Source organism: Gasterosteus aculeatus, chromosome X, assembly GCF_964276395.1.
Source record: "Gasterosteus aculeatus chromosome X, fGasAcu3.hap1.1, whole genome shotgun sequence".
Classification (NCBI taxonomy): domain Eukaryota; kingdom Metazoa; phylum Chordata; class Actinopteri; order Perciformes; family Gasterosteidae; genus Gasterosteus; species Gasterosteus aculeatus.
Window position 1 is genome coordinate 1,014,076 of NC_135698.1, and position 20,969 is coordinate 1,035,044.

At 51.9% G+C, this 20,969-nt stretch overlaps 1 protein-coding gene across 1 annotated transcript in view; it reads right to left on the reverse strand.

Annotated features, from left to right (window-relative positions):
• Positions 1–20,421, reverse strand: part of LOC120814247 (low-density lipoprotein receptor-related protein 5) — a 36,647-nt gene extending 16,226 nt beyond the window's left edge. The window contains exons 1-11 of the mRNA XM_078081932.1: positions 20,123–20,421; positions 13,524–13,724; positions 13,220–13,436; positions 12,537–12,605; positions 12,307–12,435; positions 9,900–10,096; positions 9,651–9,782; positions 7,139–7,227; positions 6,840–7,058; positions 6,390–6,478; positions 5,930–6,101 (exon numbers count right to left, since the gene is read on the reverse strand). Of these exons, the coding sequence (XP_077938058.1) occupies positions 5,930–6,101; positions 6,390–6,478; positions 6,840–7,058; positions 7,139–7,227; positions 9,651–9,782; positions 9,900–10,096; positions 12,307–12,435; positions 12,537–12,605; positions 13,220–13,436; positions 13,524–13,724; positions 20,123–20,210 (1,602 nt within the window). The 5' untranslated portion in view covers positions 20,211–20,421. The remainder of the gene's footprint in view (positions 1–5,929; positions 6,102–6,389; positions 6,479–6,839; positions 7,059–7,138; positions 7,228–9,650; positions 9,783–9,899; positions 10,097–12,306; positions 12,436–12,536; positions 12,606–13,219; positions 13,437–13,523; positions 13,725–20,122) is intronic.
• Between the last annotated feature and the right edge of the window lie 548 nt (positions 20,422–20,969).

The following is a 20,969-nucleotide window of genomic DNA, read 5'->3' on the forward strand; positions in this document are numbered from 1 at the left end:
GAATGTCCACCCGTTGGTCCATCCATGCGTCCGTCCTTCATACATTAGCTATCCGTCTCTCCAGCCAGATACTACAATTGTTGCACATTCATTTCCAGTCAACTATTAGATTCATTGCCAGTATTCCAGCAATAAACATTTGTGGAATGTTTTGTATGCGTTATGAAAAAAGGTCCTGTAAACACGGCGGCAGCTTTGGTGACTTCAGATGTGACGTTTGTGTTCCATCTAGCTGCTGGAAATGTGCTCCCTCAAAATATTGAAATATCATCAACAGGGCCAATGGAAACCCTTCAGTTGACGAAAAAAGGAACCGAACTTGTGGCGTATCAGTAACCGAAACGCGGCGGTGAGAACACACACGTTGGCGGCGCACAGTGCCGCTCTCCGGTTCCTACACAAGCAGACAGAGAGAGTGCGGGTGTTTAATAACGGAGGAATGTCTCAGGAATGTGCAACCGGAGCGTGACCGAGGTGTGACGCGCGACGCGCTCGGGACACCCAGGAACCAACCGCAGCCGACCAGGGCGGCAGCCGACCAGGACGGCAGCCGACCAGGGCGGCAGCCGACTAGGACTGCCCCCCGACCAGGACGGCAGCCAACCAGGGCGGCAGCCGACTAGGACTGCCCCCCGACCAGGACGGCAGCCGACTAGGACTGCCCCCCGACCAGGACGGCACCCGACCAGGACGGCAGCCGACCAGGGCGGCAGCCGACTAGGACTGCCCCCCGACCAGGACGGCAGCCGACCAGGACGGCAGCCGACCAGGGCGGCAGCCGACCAGGACGGCAGCCGACTAGGACGGCAGCCGACCAGGACGGCAGCCGACCAGGACGGCAGCCGACCAGGACGGCAGCCGACCAGGGCGGCAGCCGACCAGGACGGCCCCCCGACCAGGACGGGCAGCCGACCAGGGCGGCAGCCGACCAGGACGGCCCCCGACCAGGACGGCAGCCGACCAGGACGGCCTCCGCCGGTTCCACTTAAACTCAATCTAACATTTAAATGCTGATGATTCCAAGGCGTCCCCGTCCTGCATCCCAGCTCAGAATGCGAGTTGCCGTCGGTCACTCCAGGATAAATCATGGTGGTGTTCGGGAGATGAGACATGCAGCTACTGTCACTGTGGAGACCAGCGAGGGACATTTTCAAAATAAAATACGATGGCAAAAAGAAGTTTTGGTTTAAGACAATAAGTAAGAATAAGGAGACAAAGCGACTTTGATTCAGAAAGCGATTCAAGGCAACAAACAACCACAACAAGCTGCAACTTGGAAGGAATTGCAATAATGCAACATGTTATGGGTCGGCGTTTGAGTCCCGGCTGCCCCATGTCGAAGTGTCCCCGAGCAAGACAACTGACCCCTAATTGCTCCCCGGACAAAAAAGGAAAAGCCATGGGATAATAATGCAATGCAGGTCAGCTAAATGACCTGTAATAATAATAATGATAATGATATAAGCTAATGTCATATATCCAACAGCTACAAATAGAACTATATCATAAGCAGCGCTGGTTTAAATTATTATATCCACCCAGCAGCTCCAGTCAGACCATTGAACAGACAACTTAGTCTGTTTGTGGCTGTCAGGGAGTGTGTGTGTGTGTGTGTGTGTGTCCGCTCGATTACTGCCGCTGTCAGTGTTTTAAAGAGACGCCTCAAATCGTCTTTCACGGCCGTTCGCAGAGGACAAAGCAGCCGGGCCAGTCGCAGGCCGGCGTCCACCGGCACGTCTCCAGCTGATCCCATCAGCTACGCGCCGCTCGCCAGCCACACAAGCACACTGGTGGCAGGTTTCAGATGGTCCTGGACTTTAAGTTCCACGGCCTGTGCTTCGTCCTCACGAAGCTGCTTCATGTTTGGTCTCCTATCTGGGCCTCAGCTGCTCTGAGTGAAGGTCTTCGCCTGCCGCTGACGCGCAGGCCGATTGGATCTGTGTGTGGTCTCTCACAATGTTTTCTTGTTACTGAAAAATAAGCAGAGCTTCAAGCTGCTTCTTCTTGGTATTATTGCTGAAGGACATTTGATTCTTTGAATGTTCCTTTAAGTTCTTGAATGTTTTTCTGCTGGTAGGAGGAGATTGGTCTTTCATTATTTGTTGGACCACTGTTTGGTATTTGCAATGCCGGACTGTTGTTACGTCGGAGCGTCATATCGCTGCTGTCTTTAAAGGAAAGTCCTTCTTTCCAAATATCATGAATGGAAAAATGTAATAATGTGCTAATAATGAAAACGTTTTTGTGGATGTGCATTTAACTCTTAAAAAGAGCAAAGAGTACAAAATGACCCTTTCAAACAGGGTTGATTCAATCAAAAATCCCATTGAATGGAAGCACACGATAAAGAACAAGTGCCGCAAAACGATACTTAGACAACGAGTAGATGTCACTGTTACACAAACAAGACACAAGACGAGCAGTTGTGTCAAGGTGCCTTAAGCAGGGGGAATCCCAGCACACACACACACACACAGACACACACACTCACACAGACACACAGACACACACACACACTCACACACTCACCTACTTACACTCACTCACTCACACATACTCACTCACTCACACATACTCACTCACTGACTCACACACACATACTCACACTCACTCACACACACACTCACTCACACACACTCACTCACTGACTCACACACACATACTCACTCACTCACACATACTCACTCACACATACTCACTCACTCACACATACTCACTCACTCACTCACACATACTCACTCACTCACTCACACATACTCACTCACTCACACATACTCACTCACTCACTCACACATACTCACTCACACATACTCACTCACTCACACATACTCACTCACTCACTCACACATACTCACTCACTCACTCACACATACTCACTCACTCACACATACTCACTCACTCACACACACATACTCACACTCACTCACTCACACTCACTCACACATACTCACTCACACACACATACTCACTCACTCACACATACTCACTCACTCACTCACACATACTCACTCACTCACTCACACATACTCACTCACTCACACACACATACTCACACTCACTCACTCACTCACTCACACACACATACTCACTCACACATACTCACTCACACATAGTCACTCACTCACTCACACACATACTCACACTCACTCACTCACTCACACATACTCACTCACTCACTCACACATACTCACTCACTCACACACACATACTCACACTCACTCACTCACACTCACTCACACATACTCACTCACACACACATACTCACTCACTCACACATACTCACTCACTCACTCACACATACTCACTCACTCACACACACATACTCACACTCACTCACTCACACTCACTCACACATACTCACTCACACACACATACTCACTCACTCACACATACTCACTCACTCACTCACACATACTCACTCACTCACTCACACATACTCACTCACTCACACACACATACTCACACTCACTCACTCACTCACTCACACACACATACTCACTCACACATACTCACTCACACATAGTCACTCACTCACTCACACACATACTCACTCACACATACTCACTCACACACACATACTCACACTCACTCACTCACACTCACTCACTCACTCACACTCACTCACACATACTCACTCACACACACATACTCACTCACTCACACATACTCACTCACTCACTCACACATACTCACTCACTCACACACACATACTCACACTCACTCACTCACACACACATACTCACTCACACATACTCACTCACACATAGTCACTCACTCACTCACACACATACTCACACTCACTCACTCACTCACTCACACATACTCAGTCACACTCACTCACTCACACATACTCACTCACTCACACATACTCACTCACTCACTCACACTCACTCACTCACACTCACTCACACATACTCACTCACACACACATACTCACTCACACATACTCACTCACTCACACATACTCACTCACACACACATACTCACTCACACATACTCACTCACTCACACATACTCAGTCACACATACTCACTCACTCACACATACTCACTCACTCACTCACATACACATACTCACACTCACTCACTCACACTCACTCACTCACACATACTCACTCACTCACACACACATACTCACTCACTCACACACACATACTCACTCACTCACTCACACATACTCACTCACTCACTCACTCACACATACTCACTCACTCACTCACTCACTCACACACACACTCACTCACTCACTCACTCACTCACTCACACATACTCACTCACTCACTCACACACACACACACACACACACACACACACACACACACACACACACACACACACACACACACACACACACACAGGACGTTACCATATGGCTCAGCAGGGTGACTGAATGGTTACACACAGGCAATCTGCATAATCACAACAAAGCAGCCGTTTTTGTGCGTGTGTGTGTGTGTTTGGCAAAAGCAACACATCAGTCAAAGAGGCCAACGCATTCACGCACCCACACACTCCTCTTTGAGGGTTGGCGGGGGGGTGCGGGAGCTTCAGAGGGTTGGGTTTTTCCACAGAGGAGGGGGAGGGGTGGGAGGTTCCAGAGGGGAGTCAGATTTCTTTAAAAAGACATGAAAACAAAGATGGAGAGAGAGAGAGAGGGAGGGCGGGCGGACGGGCGAGCATTCCTCCGCTTCTTGGACAAAGTCTTGGCTCAGTCCTTCATCGTTCTCTCTCTTCTTTCTTTCAGACGGCTGCTTCGCCATTTTAAACAGTAACACCACGTGAGTCAGGTGACGCCGCAAGACCAAGAAAACAACAACAAACGGATTGTCTTTGTCCCTCAATCAACTCATCAATAATCAATAAAACAGAAAGCAAAGCAGGGAGTGGACAGTCGCTTAAACATCTTTGGGAGCCGTCGGGGGTCCGTGGGTCATTATTCACCTCTCAGCGTCTCATTTGACGGCTTGAAGGTGCAGTGGAAAAGACTACACACAGATAGAGGGATGGTAATGTCTTCACACCCGGCAATTCCCTTTCAAAGGGATGAAAACCAGTCTGCACCAGGGAGGGGGGGGAGGGAGGGTGGGGGGGCTTTGAGGTGGGTCCTTTCACCCTGACACGGGGGAGGGGGGGCTTTTCAATTGGTGAGCATTCAGCCAGAAAGCTCACGCATTGACTGTTTTGCACCAGCGTTCCTCCTCTCCGCCGCCGTGAAAATATGTGAAACTTGCTCCACTCTGCGGGCGCCACGGCAACCGCCAAGCGGCGGCGGCGGCGACAACAACAACGCCGCACGGGCGCTAATCAGAGACGCACATCGCGCAGGCAGACGCCGAGCAGATGGAATTGGAACGGCGATCGGGACGCTCGCTCGGAGGAAGAAGACGAGCAGAGAGAGGGACACACGGTTACCGCAGCGTCCAAAGCCAGGGACGGGTTTGCGGAGGAAAGAACGGAGGACACCTGCTCAAAAGGAGCCGGAGAGGTCAGGAAGAGGGGGGCAGGGCCGCCAGAAGCCCCCCCAACCCCCACACACACATTTCCTCCTCCTCCTCCGGGGCTGCCGATGGTGTAAAGTCTCGGGTGACCATGTTCCCCTCCGTCCAAAACCAAGACACTCTGGTCCATAAACTACCCATTTGAATGTTAATGGCACAGGCCAAACGAGGAACCAGCCCGGCTAGACCGGCCTGACGGGCGGGATCACAACGGGCCAGCACAATGCTTACACAATGCTGCACAAGGGTTTCCAGCTATTGCGTAACTCCACATTCCACTGGGTCACCAGTAAATATCACATGCTCGCACACACACATCCAATTTCTCCCCGGGCCCCGTCTGATTTCTACCGGCTGTCACTCCCCCCCCTCCTCCCACTCCCCTCCCCCTGGTCTATCAAGGAGCCGCTGCACACGGCCCGGCGGACGTACCTCGATTTTGTCGGTCTTGGCGTCCCCCCAGTAGAGCTTCCCGGCGGCGTAGTCGATGGCCAGCCCGTTGGGCCAGCCCAAGGAGCTGTTGATCAGAACCAGCCGCTCCGTTCCGTCCAGGTGGGCCCGCTCGATCTTGGGGTGCCTGCCCCAGTCGGTCCAGTACATGTAGCTGAAAGAGTGGATGAGACCAGATGGAACCTACGTCCAGACATCCAATCGTACATCTTAAACCTCTGCAAAGCAGTTCGGATGTTTCAGTTGATGTAGTTCAGTTGGGGAAGATTCTCATGCATGAGAGAAATGCTGGGGATCGTGCACACATGCTGTGCACGCCCAACGGAGGTCCAAACTAAAGTCTCGTCCAAATGTATTCATTAGCATTTGGTTGGTGAGAATTTGCACAATGATTTGCCCCCTTTGACATCACGAACACGTGCACACACGCGCTAAGGCCTACCCATTGACGGGGTCCAGGACGATGGCTCTGGGTTCGTCCAGGTTATCCGATATCAAAATCTTCCGAGAGGTTCCGTTCAGCCTGGTGACCTGGAAAACCGCGTAATTCAATATTAAAATACAACATATTTGCAGCTCGATATTGTAATAACCATCAAACCTGTCACTTCAGATCCGCTCGAGTGTCGTTATTTCCCCAATTATTTAATAGGGTCCAGAGATTTATCTGAATTTGATCAAACTGCGCTTTTCAATCTATTTGGGGAAATTTCAACACTTTCTGCCAGACATTTGAACTTGTTTTACGACTAATAAAGAAAATCTTGTCGCAACTTCACATAATCATTCAGTTTTAAACTGCACAGCATGAATCAGTAAGTATTAAAGTATTAAAGTATTAAGACACGTGTGTTAGAGCGGTTAGTAGAAGAACCGTGATGTAAAGATCCACCTCAATCCGGTCAGTGCCGGTGTCGGTCCAATACAGGTTTCTGGCCACCCAGTCCACCGCTATGCCATCCGGGTGGTTGATCTCCGTGGTAACCAGCATCACGGCATCGCTGCCGTCGATGTGCGACCGCCGGATGGCCCGGACCTCATCGTCCGTCCAATAGACGTAACCCTCCACCGGGTCGTAGTCTATGGCTATGGCATGGCGAATGTCATCAACCTGCATGAGCAGAGCGACAATGGAGCGCAGCACCAGGAGACAGGACCGTTACCTGTGTGTGTGTGTGTGTGTGTGTTTACCTGCAGGACTATGTCGGTGAAGTCTGGCAGGTCCAATGAGATTCTCCTCAGGTCAGTCCGCCGAGCCAGCAGCAAAACCTGCTCCGCTCCTACAAAAACACAAACCTTTTGTTAATAAATGCTAAAAACTGCAAAGAACTAAAGCCCAAAACCAAGTGGACCACAACCATCTGACTCGTTAATGTACAAAACACACAAAACCAACTATTACGCTCTCCTCAAAGGCCCCGAGCTCCGGTCCGACCACGGTAACTTCATCAAACACCTTCTTGTTCCGCTGGTCCAACAATCGCCCGCCCTGGTCTGTTCAAATGAACCCTTAATAGTAACGATAAGCTACCACACTGTCTGTATCGCGTATACTTCGTGCAGTGCAAAGGATGGATTCCCGAACACGGAGCACGGCTTGTATGTCCATAGAGTCGAAAGATAACGGTCTGCAGACGCAGAGATATCCAGACTTTTAGTTCCTTTCATCAGCCCAAATGACGGCGATGACATTACTTGGCAAATCCCGGCCTGTAAAATGTTCTCATTGTGTCGCTGTCAACAGCCAACAGCTGAAATGACCTTCGGTGGAACATTAAAAATGCACTTGTGTGCATTCGATGTACTGGAACCACCACACACACTACAGCCCACGCATGCAGATGAGTCAACAGCTCCATGACGCCACCTCAGCGAAGGTGGTCTTGTGCAATTGCCTCTCAGGGTCAGGGAGCGATGGATAATCCTGTGCAAAACCTCAACAGCTCCCCAGACATAACAGGGTGTTGGATCAGAGTGGTCTAGGTGGGGGCCGGTCAGCAGCAGGATTCCCGGGAAGATGGACCGCTCAGACCCAACAGGACCATGCCGCGTGCTCTAAATGGTCCGACGCAAATAGGTAAGAGGCATGAACGTTTGACGAAAAGCCAACCAACGCACATTGTGTCTAACGGGGGGTTGTTACCGGGTGACCGGTGAACCCCCCACTAACGCCCGTGCACCCTCAGTAGCACTGGAGGTCATCGCAAGCCCAAAACACACCCACGGTGAAGCTACCAGCTGCCGTGCATTGCTGCTGTTCATACACAGAGAAGATCAGGGAGATGCTTCCCTTAGGTGTTCATATTCTAAAATACTCCTCCACCTCCAACTACTTTATAGCCAGTGGGCCATTTAGTCCGGCGTCCCGCCGTGAGCCTGGAGGGTGATTGTTGGGGGCACATGGAAGACTCCTCTGCAGTTCAGTCAGTGCGTTGTGAACCTGACGAACAGCAGACGTTTTTTCCTCCCGTCAAGTTGTTCCTTCTTCCAAAGCTCGTGCCATTAAAGTGTAGATGTCGAGGCCGCATCCCGGCAGACCCAAGTCTGAGTATGTGGTCTCTGGACTCGGGCCCAAACACAATCGCGTTTCCAAACAAAACAAAGGTCTATTTCACGAGGACTTTCCTCTCGTATCTCCTTCTATATTTATGTTAAATGTAGGATAATTGGGCGTTTTGGGGCCTAAAACAACGTGAGAGGTTCAGTGGAAAAGTCCTCTGTAAGCCCTCCCACTTAGTGATCTACCAATCAAACGCAACCGATCAGATGTAGACCCCCCGTCACCGTACGATGCCGAGCCGCTGCCAATGCGAACTACGGCGGCGGTGTTCACGTGAGGGGGAAACCGCGGGGCGGGCAGCTTTTATCTTTGCACAGCCGATGGCTGCTGGTATGTTCGTGCAGCACCTTTAAGTACTGCAGCGGAGTAACTGAGCTACTTTCCATCCACACCTAAAGCCCAGAGAACGTTGGATTACAGTCCGGGAGCGGTACGGCCTAATAATACCAATAATGACGGCCTACAGACCACCGAAGCCACAGACACCAGCCCGGAGGACACGAGCTCTCCTGCTCGCCGTCACTCCGCTCGGCAAGCGGAGGGGAGGAGTGAAAAGGGAAGGGAAGCGTCTGTGACTCCGGTCTTCTCCGCGCTCCACTTCATTCTGAGACACGACCTCTGACACACACACACACACACACACACACACACACACACACACTCTGCTGCCAGCATAATAACAAACGGCTTCAATTTAACCAGCCAAGCAAAACAAATTAGAAGCACACACACACACACACGGACTACAGGCTGACACAATAGAGCATTGTATTTTTTTGTTGTCAGCAGTGGCTAAGCGATTGGTTGGCGTGCCTCGTTCAAACTGAACGTGTTCACAGACGCGCTCGGACACGGCGGTGCAGAAGAAGGCTCTATTGTTTCGCCACCGTGGGAATTAAGATGGCGGCCCGTCAGGTGTCCCGCCACGTTACGCCGACCGCGGCGACATGCGGGGTGCACGCATCCTGCACGCACATGGAATTTCCACCTGTTCACTTAATGTTTTTCACTTCGTACTGACAACATTGGGTCGTCCATTATCGAAAGGGTCGTTCGGTGAAGGCAGTCAGAGGCCGCCGGCGCCTCGTACCCGGACCTCTTCCCTGACCCACAGAGTGCTCGGCCTCCTCCCCGAGGTCATACCTGGTTTGCATGTCCTCCCGTCTGGTTTCAGCTGGACTCCAGTGGGACAGGCGCAGCTGTAGAAGGGCTGGACCGGGGACAGCAGGCACAGGTGACTGCAGCCTCCGTTGTTGTCGCTGCAGGGAGTCTGGACTGCGAGCACGTCGGCCCAGGACAGACGGGGGGGACAGGAGAGGGGAGCAGATGTGATCAGGCTCGTGCGCGCATTGACGCGCGGCGCGCTGAGCACTAACGCGGCGCCGGACTCACTGTAAGGCTGCCGATAGGACTCCAGGACCTGGATGTCCATGGGGGAGTAAATGCCGCTGAGGATCTCCCGGGTTTTGTCTCCGCTGTGTTTGTTGCAGGCGTGGATGGAGCGAGTCTGCCAGTCGGTCCAGTACAAGGTCTCCTCAGACAGCGTGAGCGCAAAGGGATGCGTCAGGGTTCCCTCCACCACCGTCTCACTGCGGGACACAGTCGCCAACGTTTGGCTATGATTCACATCCTGGACGTATTCATAGACACAACCATTAATTCTTTCGTTATGCATTTATGGTGCGATATGTGGAAATGCAAACGGTAGATGCAGGGTTTCCCTCCCTTATACGTCGTGTGCAATGGAAGGACATCGCACAGATTGCCGGGCCTTTTAAAATAAGGCTGCATGGGAGTTGACTCCATTTTGCATCCAGCCAAAATGAGCTATTTGAGGACTGAAGAGCTGAAGACCCCCGGCTCCCCCCCGAGACCATTAGACCAGATGTTCATTAACCAACACAAACACTAGACGTGTCAGCAGCGTGTTCGCTTTGCCAGGTTATTTCGGCATGAGGATGGAAATAAAGAGACATTTTCCAAACAGAATGATGGAAATGTAAAGGTGTTAAATAACCTGGTTATTAGATTCATTTTGTGAAGGGCCTCGTGTTGGCCAGTCGCCAAGTATGTACATTCCACAGCAATACACACATTGAGCTCCCTCAAAGACGCCGAGGAGTGTGCGTTAGATTGGATCAGTGTGGTTCTGTTCTAAAGACACACTTTGGAAATCACTGGCAGGAAAATGCACTCGCTTATACGCACTTAAGCGCCGGATCAAAGGAGCCTTTTATTTAGAATATCAACACACCAGAAACTTGTTTCCATCAATCATCATTCTTATGTCCTGTGTGTGTGTGTGTGTGTGTCTGCACGCAGTAGTTAAAGGGCGGACAGAGAAAGAAGCTCCAGATTTCAGTGTGTCTCTCAGCTTTACGGCTGGCTAGTTAGCCAGTTAGCTTGTTAGCTAGCTTGTGTGTGTGTGTGGTTGTGTGTGTATGGTTGTGTGTGTGTGTCTGTGTGTGGTTGTGTATGGTTGTGTGTGTGCGTGTGGTTGTGTGTGTGTATGGTTGTGTGTGTGTGTGTGTTCCAGCTCTGTTTGTGTTGTGTGTGTGCGTGGTTGTGTGTGCGTGGTTGTGTGTGCGTGGTTGTGTGTGTGTGTATGGTTGTGTGTGTGTGTGTGTGTGTGGTTGTGTGTGTGTGGTTGTGTGTGCGTGGCTGTGTGTGTGTGTGCGTGGTTGTGTGTGTGTTTGTGTGTGTGCGTGGTTGTGTGTGTATGGTTGTGTGCGTGTGTGTGTGGGTGTGCGTGGTTGTGTGTGTGTGTGTGTGCGTGGTTGTGTGTGTGTGTGCGTGGTTGTGTGTGTGTGTATGGTTGTGTGAGTGTGTGTGTGAGTGTGGTTGTGTGTGTGTGTGTGTGTATGGTTGTGTGTGTGTGTGTGGTTGTGTGTGTGTATGGTTGTGTGAGTGTGTGTGTGTGTGTGTGGTTGTGTGTGTGGTTGTGTGTGTGTGCGTGGTTGTGTGTGTGTGGTTGTGTGTGTGTGTGTGGTTGTGTGTGTTTATGGTTGTGTGAGTGTGTGTGTGTGTGTGTGTGTGTGCGTGGTTGTGTGTGGTTGTGTGTGTGTGTGTGGTTGTGTGTGTGTGTGGTTGTGTGTGTGTGTGTGCGTGGTTGTGTGTGTGGTTGTGTGTGTGTGTGGTTGTGTGTGTGTGGTTGTGTGTGTGTGTGTGTGTGTGTTGCTCTCTCGTACTCTGTGTTTTCTCTCTGGTAGGAAAGAGGAGACGAGGCTGAAGTTAAAAGCAGATTCCTGCGGATTGTTTAACGTTTAAGGGAGACTGGAATTCATATTTCCACCTTAATCCAACACACAATGTTTTCATAATCCTTCCATCGGGGAGCGACTCCTCCGGCAGTAAACACGCGTCTGAATATGTAGAAGTATAAGAGAAGGAACGTCTTCATCTATTCTACGCGAGCTTGATGAATCTCTGGATTCAGTAACGGACGTTCTATCTAAAGTCGTCGCGTTGTTGATGATGAGCGACCGCCAAGTCTGAATTCATCTTGGAGGAGATGTTTTCTCTGCATGTTCTCAAAGATTCTTTCCACAGCACACAGCTTTATAGCAACATGCCATGAAGGGGGGCCGGGGGGGTCAGACTGTCCTCTAGAGGACTTCATGGTCTGTGGACCAGTACGGCTTTCACTTTGCTTTTTTTTCTTCTTTTTTCTTTAGAAAAATGTTTTATTTTGAAAAATGACCAGATTCTCTTCCCACTACTTGTTGCTGGTGACACATTTCCCAGGCGGCGTGTCTACGGGGACACATTCCTGTGTGAATTCACACTGAAGCAGCCGTACCGTGCCGATCCGTCCAGGTTGGCCCTGTGGATGAAGCTGAGCTTGGCGTCTGCCCAGTACAACTTCTGCTCCAGCAGGTCTATGGTCAGACCGTTGGGCCAGTAGATGTCCACCACCACTATGACCTTCCTGTTTGGGAGACAGAAAGAACGCAGCGCGCTGTGTAACCCGGCTGCTCGTGTACTCGTGTGGGAGGGGGGGGGGGGGGCCAGGCGTCAGTTCTACGGTACCTGTTGCTGCCGTCCATCCCGGCGCGCTCGATCCTGGGCTCTTCTCCCCAGTCGGTCCAGTACATGTAGCTGGAGGGAAGACACACGTCAATCGCATGCAAAGTGTAGTGAACGTGGAGCACATCCTCTGATTAACTGCTGAATTTAGTTTTTTACATCATACAATGTGATTTGTCTTGGATTCCGTCACTCAGTTGTACCCATGAAACAAGTGACAGACTCTCCGTGGGAACTTATAACTCATTATAAGAATCTGATTACTTGAGTACTGATCTCTTCCCTCAGAGGGGCGGCGGCGACGAGAACAGAGCTCACAGAGAATTCTAAAATGTCCATCCCCCGAGTGCAGGGTGACCGTTGTGCCAAATATTAACAAAAACAGCTCAAGACGCTGCTGAGAGGTCACGTTGTCCTCAGCGGACGGGACGGACCGCCAGAGCCTTTTAACCAACCCGGGACCACGGCTCACGTCACAGGAAAGCAGAGGCCTCGAACAACGACGATCAGAGCCGTGATCCCATTGAACTGGTGACGTCACCGGTGATGCAATAGCACAGCCAGGGCCCAGTGGTTGCACATCTGGCCTCTGAGAGACACGAGTCGCCGCTCGAACTTTGTCTTCTGCCTAAAGCTAACGTGACGGATCACCCCCGAGCGGGCTTTAAGGGAACCGCTGACGGCACCTCTGAGCGGGGTTGAGGGCGATGGCCCTCGGCTGGTCCAGGTCCATCCAGAACAGGACCTTCCTGGAGGTGCCGTCCAGGTTGGCCACCTCGATCCGATTGGTCTCCGAGTCCGTCCAGTAGAGCTTCCTGCCGAGCCAGTCGCAGGCAAGCCCGTCGGGACTGTCCAGCCCCGACACCACCACGGACTGCCCGGTCCCCAGCGCCTCCTTCAGGGCTGCAAGGGGGGCACAGAAACGTGAGCGGTGAGAGAAACGTCACCGGCGAGTCGGCCGCCGCCGGCGCGAACGGGATGCCGCCTTACAGTTGGACGACTGGTTCCAGCGCGTCTGCATGATGGCCTCCTCGCTGACGTCGGTCCAAAATATCAGGCCCTCGGAGTACAGGAAGTCCACCGCCGCCGCGTCCTCCAGGTCGCTGACAACGACGGCCGACTCGGCGCGCGCGCCCTCGGCGTCCACCAGGCGCACGTCGCGGCGGTTGGCGAACAGCAGGAGAGGTGAGCCTGGGAGAGGGAGCAGTTCAAACGTTACGAGACGGCAACACATTCATATCACCGGTTTCCCGGTAAGTCACGGTGTTTCCCCCCCCCCCGACTACACATTTATTCAATGACGCCGAAAAGGGCCGGCGGCCAACCGGGCAGTTGTTGCTCGTCGTCCAGCGGTGAACAGCTGTTTGTGTGGCGTCATCCTGCTGTCTCTTCCTGTTTATTTACTCCCAGCCCCCCCTGGGTCCTAAGTCCCTCCACGTACCGATTCCACCGGTACGCCGGTCTCAGATTCCCTTACGGCACAAGTTTCACCCGTACTGTCAGACTGGCGCATCCACGTAACAGCTGCTGTTACAGAAGAATTTATTTTTACACCTCACCTCGCTAATTGTCTTGAGTCATGGTTATAACATTAATTAATTGAGCAATTAATAACCGACAACGAACGCTCTTTAACAACACATAAGACAGCTTGTGACACATCAACAATTTGTACAGTTAAAAAAAACGCATGCCGGGTCACAACAAGAAGGAACTCGTTGCCACATGAAAACAGGGGAAACACTGATGCAAAAAAAATCCGACGTAAGTTCGATTTATTGCAAAGATGGTGGCAACACAAGCAGCCACAACAGCTAACACGCTAACGAGCTAACAAGCTCCGATCGCTGCGCGCTCAGCGGTGAACAATATGTTTTGCTGCTGCGGCTCTGCATGACTTTATATAAAAAGTACAAACCGCATGTTATTGGTGTTCATTTCTGCAGAAGTACAGGGAGGTTCTGGACTCTCAAGGGTTACCTGATCATAGTACTCAATGAGGAATTAGATGATTTAGGATTTATCTGGACGGTTGTGTCCTCAAGCCATCATCCTTATCATCTGAGCTTGAGTGTTTCAATACGTTTGGAAGTGACAGGCAGCTCAAAAGTGGCTTTGCTCAGGGGTCGAGTTCACAGACGCAAACAAACATGGCTGAAGGGTGGAAACATGCAAAATAGATCACTTGTGATCCACCAGATGAGGTGACACTGAAGCATCAACTTTATTTCTAAAAAGAAGTGTTCTCAATAGATAAACATGAAGATTAATGATGACGATAGGAGTTGTTAATTTGATCGTTTCATTGATATTTGGAGTTTTGACATTCAGAAATCAATAGTTGGGCTATGCCGATTGTGCGAATGTGCAGCTAGCAGTGCTAACAACAACGTGCTAACAGCTGACGGAGGTATCTCTTGTATCTCAGCAACGCAGTCGGGTGGAGCGGGCGAGCGTGCACTGAATGTTTGGCTTCGCCAACCAATCAGGGAGCAGCGGGGTTAACGGCACTGTGAGTCCTGCGTACTTCACCCGCGAAGACCATTGGTACCCGTGCGTCACCGCGCCACAGCCGAGCTCGCGACGAGACGCCTGAACGCCGGCAAATGAAACAAAAGAACTGAGTGGGACAGGAAGTGTCCCCGCTGGGACAAAGCCCCGACCCTTCGCCGTCACCTCCGTCTGGCAACCGTCTGCAGCGGCCGTCCCAAAGAAAGACACAAACAAGTTTTACTTTCCTGCCCTTGGCAGTTCACATGGACGACATGTGTGTGTGTGTGTGTGTGTGTGTGTGTGTGTGTGTCGGTGACTCGGGGGCGATGACCTCCTCCTGCCGGAGGCCGTGGCTGTCACAGCAGCTGCCGCGGTGCCTCTGGGGGGGAAGCTTGCGGTTTTGGGTCCTGGCAGGACGGCAGCGCCGCTACGCTGCGGTTTGGCGGCCGCGTGCCAACAGTAATCCCACAGCATTAAGACGCGCCGCCCTCCGTCAGCGTGGGGCGCTGTCCCAAAAAAACGGCAACCCCCGGGGTGGGGGGGGGGGTCCCTCGCAGAGACACAACGCGAAGCCTCTCCGTCGCATGAGAAACACACACTGAGGAAGACGATGAACAACGAACCGCCACCTGGGAGTCTGGAGTAGAACTAATGAACCCATGGAAGGGGAAACACTGACGGGACCGAGCACAGGAAGTGACACACGTCTAAATAATCACGAGGCCCCGCCTGCCCCCCCCCGGGGGGGGAGGATCAGTGCTGCCTGACCCGCTTGGGGCTTCCTGCTGGACCCAAACGTCACCCTGTGCACAAGCGCACACACACTCCGGCCGCTGGCTTGTTTACGCAGGGGAGCACTTTTTTGTTGCTGTGCACGGTTAATCCCAAAAACCAGATATGTGACACGGCCAAACGCGGCGAAGACCTGGACTCAGCATTCAGCGCGTGAGCCAAGCGCCACGTTGGTCAAAGACTCTGTTCCGTGTTTTAACGCATGTTACTGTATTGGAACACGTTCCAGGAGGAAAAAGATAATTGTCAGACTGTCCTTCATTCCAGCTCAGCTGGTCACATGATCGTTCCTCCAAAACGCTAATAACCTTGTTACAATGACATCACTGCACTCGTCATCGTGTGTGTGTGTGTGTGTAGATGGGTGTGACACAACACAAAGGAAGAGCAGAAAACTACATTTGAGTCTGTCAATGGGATTAGCCATTGAAGTGGGACGGGGGGCCTCAGTGTGGGGGGGGGGGGGGGGGTCATACTGAGGTGGCAGTGTGAAAAGAACCAAAAGAACGAAAGGGTCCCAGAAGAAGTTTCTAAAGCGCAGGCAATGCACTGCTGCACACACACACACACACACACGCACACACACACACACTCACACACACACTCAGCTCTCCCGCTTTGTTCTGCTTGCAAAAAGCCAGCAGGCTCCCTAACTTTACATCTTATCAGAGGCCATCTTAACAGAGCCCTCTGTGCACATGTGTGTGTGTGTGTGTGTGTGTAGGGTTGCGAGGAAGGAAGGGATTTTCTTCACACCTCCCCAGTTGGGACCAGAAAAATGTTTGCGCCGTGCACAGGGAGCGTGTTTGTGTAGCCTGACTGTGTGTGTGTGTGTGTGTGTGTGTGTGTGTGTGTGTGTGTGTGTGTGGACCCTGGAGAAATCAAGGTAGACGCCACACACTTCCTCTCTCCCTCCACCTCTGCTCCCTCGTCCCATTTCTCCCTCTCTTCTCCTTTCCTCCTTCTCTCTCTTTGTCTCTCTGTCTCTCTTTGTCTCTCTGTCTCTCTTTGTCTCTCTGTCTCTTTGTCTCTCTGTCTCTCGAGTCAAACCTCCAAATACTTTTAGGTTCTGGCCGATCGGACGCCTCCTAACGTGAATCCACAGAGCACTTCGGCCTATTAGTGGTTGAACGCTTGCAGATGTTGAGAGGATTGATTGTGTCATTGGTGACAGGGGCCGACAGATGTTGCCTGCTGTGCGGTTGGTGCAGACAAAGGCTGCACACACACACGTGGAAATCACCTCTGGATGGTCTCGGCGGGCGGCGGGGGGGGGGGGAAGAAAAAACACACGGGTTTGCAAAGAATGTGTGTTTTTTTTCCGAGTGGCGCACCCAAACAGAGCAGCCCCCCCCCCCCCCCCCCCCCCCAAAAAAAAGAAAGCTTAATTTACTTGCTCACACGTCAGTGGAGCTGCTCCTGTTTGAACAACACAATCTGGCTATTTGTGTTGCTGGTCCTCACGCTTCCACACGCAGGCAGCAGCACCGACAACTTCAGTCCAAACCACAATAAAGCATCATAAACTGCAGGACTTCTGCATTGCTGTCGGCCGCTTGACAAATAATATAAAAAGATTTAAGTGTGAAGCTGCAGCACGTTTGTGCTTTTCACCGCTGTACGAGCAGAGATCTCACGGGACCTCTTCCTCTGCCGGGTGACAAGTAGGAACACGGCTTCAGCGGGTAGCGCCATAATGAGGGCACCGCTTTACCGACGGTACCCCGGGAGCGCAGCCGGCGCTCCGCACCCCCAAACGGGCTGCGTGCAGGTCAGCGGGTCCCAGCCGACGCAGCGTCCCGCCTGGCGCCTGAGTACGCCTGAGAGATCCACGAGGCCCAACGCACGTGCTTTCGCCTCCGCACACGTTGACCCAGACGCACAGTAGGCTCACTGCATCGGCGCCGGCGCCTGAATAACACAGAAGACTTGGACACACCCCGGTTTGGAATTTCTCCTTTCGAACTGAAAGCCACAGGCAGCATTTCAGGCATTCAGGCCAAATACCAAATTCAAGTATTATGGATGTTGGGAGTAGTTCTGTCAAAAATATCATTCGTTTAGCCAAACGAGGACAGAGGAGAGCGCCCGCGTCACGCCGCTGGCAACAAGCACATTGATATTCACCACCTGCATGAGCCGCCTGTTGTTATGGCGATAGAAGGAGCGGGTCCCTTTCATCATATTGTGCTTACAATACATCTACCGCGCAGTCCCGGTTGGGACGGAGTCGTGTTGGTAGGAAGGGGTTGTGGTTCAATTTGTTGAGATTATGCAAGTAAAGCAATTTATTCTGTTAAATCTCATTTTAGTGAAACTGGGAACAGAAAGAGGTGGACGTTCATTTGCCTTCGTCACAGTGCTAGAAGGTCCCAAGCGGAAGAGATACAAGTTTCTTTCGTTCTATAACATGAAATAATTCAGTGAATACACACTGATAAAGGCGGTTGCTAACGGGGGGTCAGATGCTACTGCAACACGTTGCCATGGTGACCAGCCCTTTTGCTTAGTGGGCCCTAACGGAGGGTTTTCCTTATAGTCTAGAGGTCAAAACGTGTGAGCGTCATAAAGTGTTTCCAACACCAACCCGACTGAACTGCTCTCTGTGGTGGGAACCGGCGGGACGCCGTGGAGGTTCGACGGTCATCGGTGCCATTGGGCTTGAGTAGACACGACCACCTAACAAGACGCCTAAATGCCGCAGATGAAATGAAATGAAATGGCAAAGCCCGACCCGACGGTGTCACCCGTGTTGTTGTGATCGGGTTGTAAAAAGCTGCTTCTGCTTTAGTCAATCAGTTATGTTGCATTGAGCTTTGACCCTTGTGCAGGTAGAATGTTTACTGGCCTGGTTTGACTGGAGTAAACGTTTGTTTTACACTAATAAACCGTTGCAGGTCTTAGGTACTACTGTTCTGTAATAAATGCATCTGTCAGTAAGAGGTGATACGAAATGATGTGATGGCAAACAGCCGTACAATTCAAAGAAGAATCTCAGTCTTAAAGGCCGCGTGAAATGAACAAGTGAATATGTGAATAAGAAGCTGGTAGTGGAGGACTCAGAAGACCAGACCACATAGATCGGCCCTGTGGAATAGTGAGGAGAGCACTAACAAAGACATAATATTCAGTTCTACTGTGGATTTCTTCCCCAGTAGCAGCTCACCCCAAACCCCAGAGATGTACGTTCCCTTTGTTCCTCACCGTGCCAAAGAGAAGCCACGAGAGAAAACACAGCCCGTCTTTAACAACGGACCTCCAAAGGGACGAATATTTCGTTTGGCTTTCTTTATTATCCCCAATTCCACTATTTATACGCTCCTAAATAAACCCCTTTTGAGAATTGCACCCAAACCACAGCGACGCTAAACGTCTGGTTTAAGGTTTGAGCTTCTGGACTCTAAAGGAGGGTTATCGTCCAGAAGCAGACTTTTAAAATGGAGCTGAAGGGAGGTCAACGGGACATTTTACTTCACAAACAGTTCAGTTCGGAGGGTGAATCGGGGTGGACCGGTGCACCATTATGCCAAATAGTCCCCAAGGGGGGGGGGGGGGGGGGGGGGCTGACAGGTAAGTGAAGGGGGACGCACACGTCGTGCATTTAGAGGAAATACTTGGGATTGCCTGGACTTCGGGGTCAGCATGCGTCCATTTTTTTTTTTTTTTTCTGGCCCGCCGGGTGAGTTAACGGCTCATACGTGATTGACGGGCGCGTGGAGCAGCGGCGCTGCAGGTAGAAGGCGCGTAGCTGGCGATAAGCCCCGCCTCCTCGCCGAGGCACAACAACGAAGCCACGAACTAACTGCCCCCCCCCCCCCCCCCCCCCCCCCCCCCCCCGTAAAGGACCCAGCGCTCCACATCTGGTCCACGGAGACATTCCGGGCTTCTCTTTTTCACCCCGAGAAGCGGGGAGCGTGCGTGACACCGAACACCGAGCCGGGGGGCGGTGGGGGGTGTTGGGGGGGGGGAGCTCCCGCGGCGGAGGCCCGACGCGAGAGCCTTCGCGGCGGCTCTCCAGCCTCCAAGTTGCCTTCGGCCGTTCCCCCCCCCCCCCCCCCCCCCCCCCCCTCCGCCGACGCGAGCGAGCCCCCGCCTCTAACCGCGCTCCGCCCGGCGATGCCGGCGCAAAAGTTTCGAGACTTCGCACCGCGGACCCGAGAGTTACCGAGCGACCCCCCCCGCGGAGGACCCGCCGCGGCCCGCGCTCTCAACGGGGCTTTCTTTCCCCCGCCCCCCCACCACTCCGCTTTCTCCCGGCGCTCTGGTCCCCCGAGGGTCCGTGTGGCGAACAAAGTCCAACGTACCGTCAACCGCCGACAGCAGCAGGCAGCCCCACAGCAGCGCGAGCCGCAGCCGAGCGCCCATTTCCCGTCCCGAGCGCGTTAGATCCATAAGTCCCGCTCCATCGTCCGGAGCTTCTCCTCAACTAAAGTTGTAAAGACGTCCGCTCCTCCGCGTGTACGCGCGCGCGCGCCCTCTCTCTCTCTCTCTCTCTCTCTCTCTCTCTCTCTCTCTCTCTGGCTCGCGCGGCTCTCTTTATACTTTGGACTCTCGAGCTCGCGCACGGACGAGAAGGGCAGGCGGACGTGGTGTGACGTCATCCGACACGAGGCAGCCAGGGTGTTTTTTTTGGTTATTTGACCCGTGTGCTCATGTTATAACTGTGTAATAATGTGTTATAACTGTGTATTTGACGGCGAGCTGCGCTTTTCGAAAACACGTAGAAATGAAACGTTTTGGTGGATTTTACACATGCTCTTGCTCATGCTCTTGAAGTTGATTGTGGACATTTTTATAACGACTTATCTGGAATGTTGCGTTTAAATATGCAAATGAGACGTTATGTAATGCCAACTTTAGGTACATTTAGCAGAAAATCTACACGCGCAAATAAAACAAAAATGTGTATTTGTTCTTTCCACTAGTGTGAAAGAAGTGCATGAAACACTCTAGTGTTTAATTCAGTTTTAGTTTATTTAATTTAATTTAATAATTTAATATTTCTATCTTGTTATATTGTATATAATGTGTATCTTTTCTATTTTATTCCCCGTACATGCTGCTGTGATACAAAAATCTGGGATCAATAAAGTATCTATCTAGTCACATCCTCTCTAATCTAAACTTCACCTACTATATAGGCGACAAAAG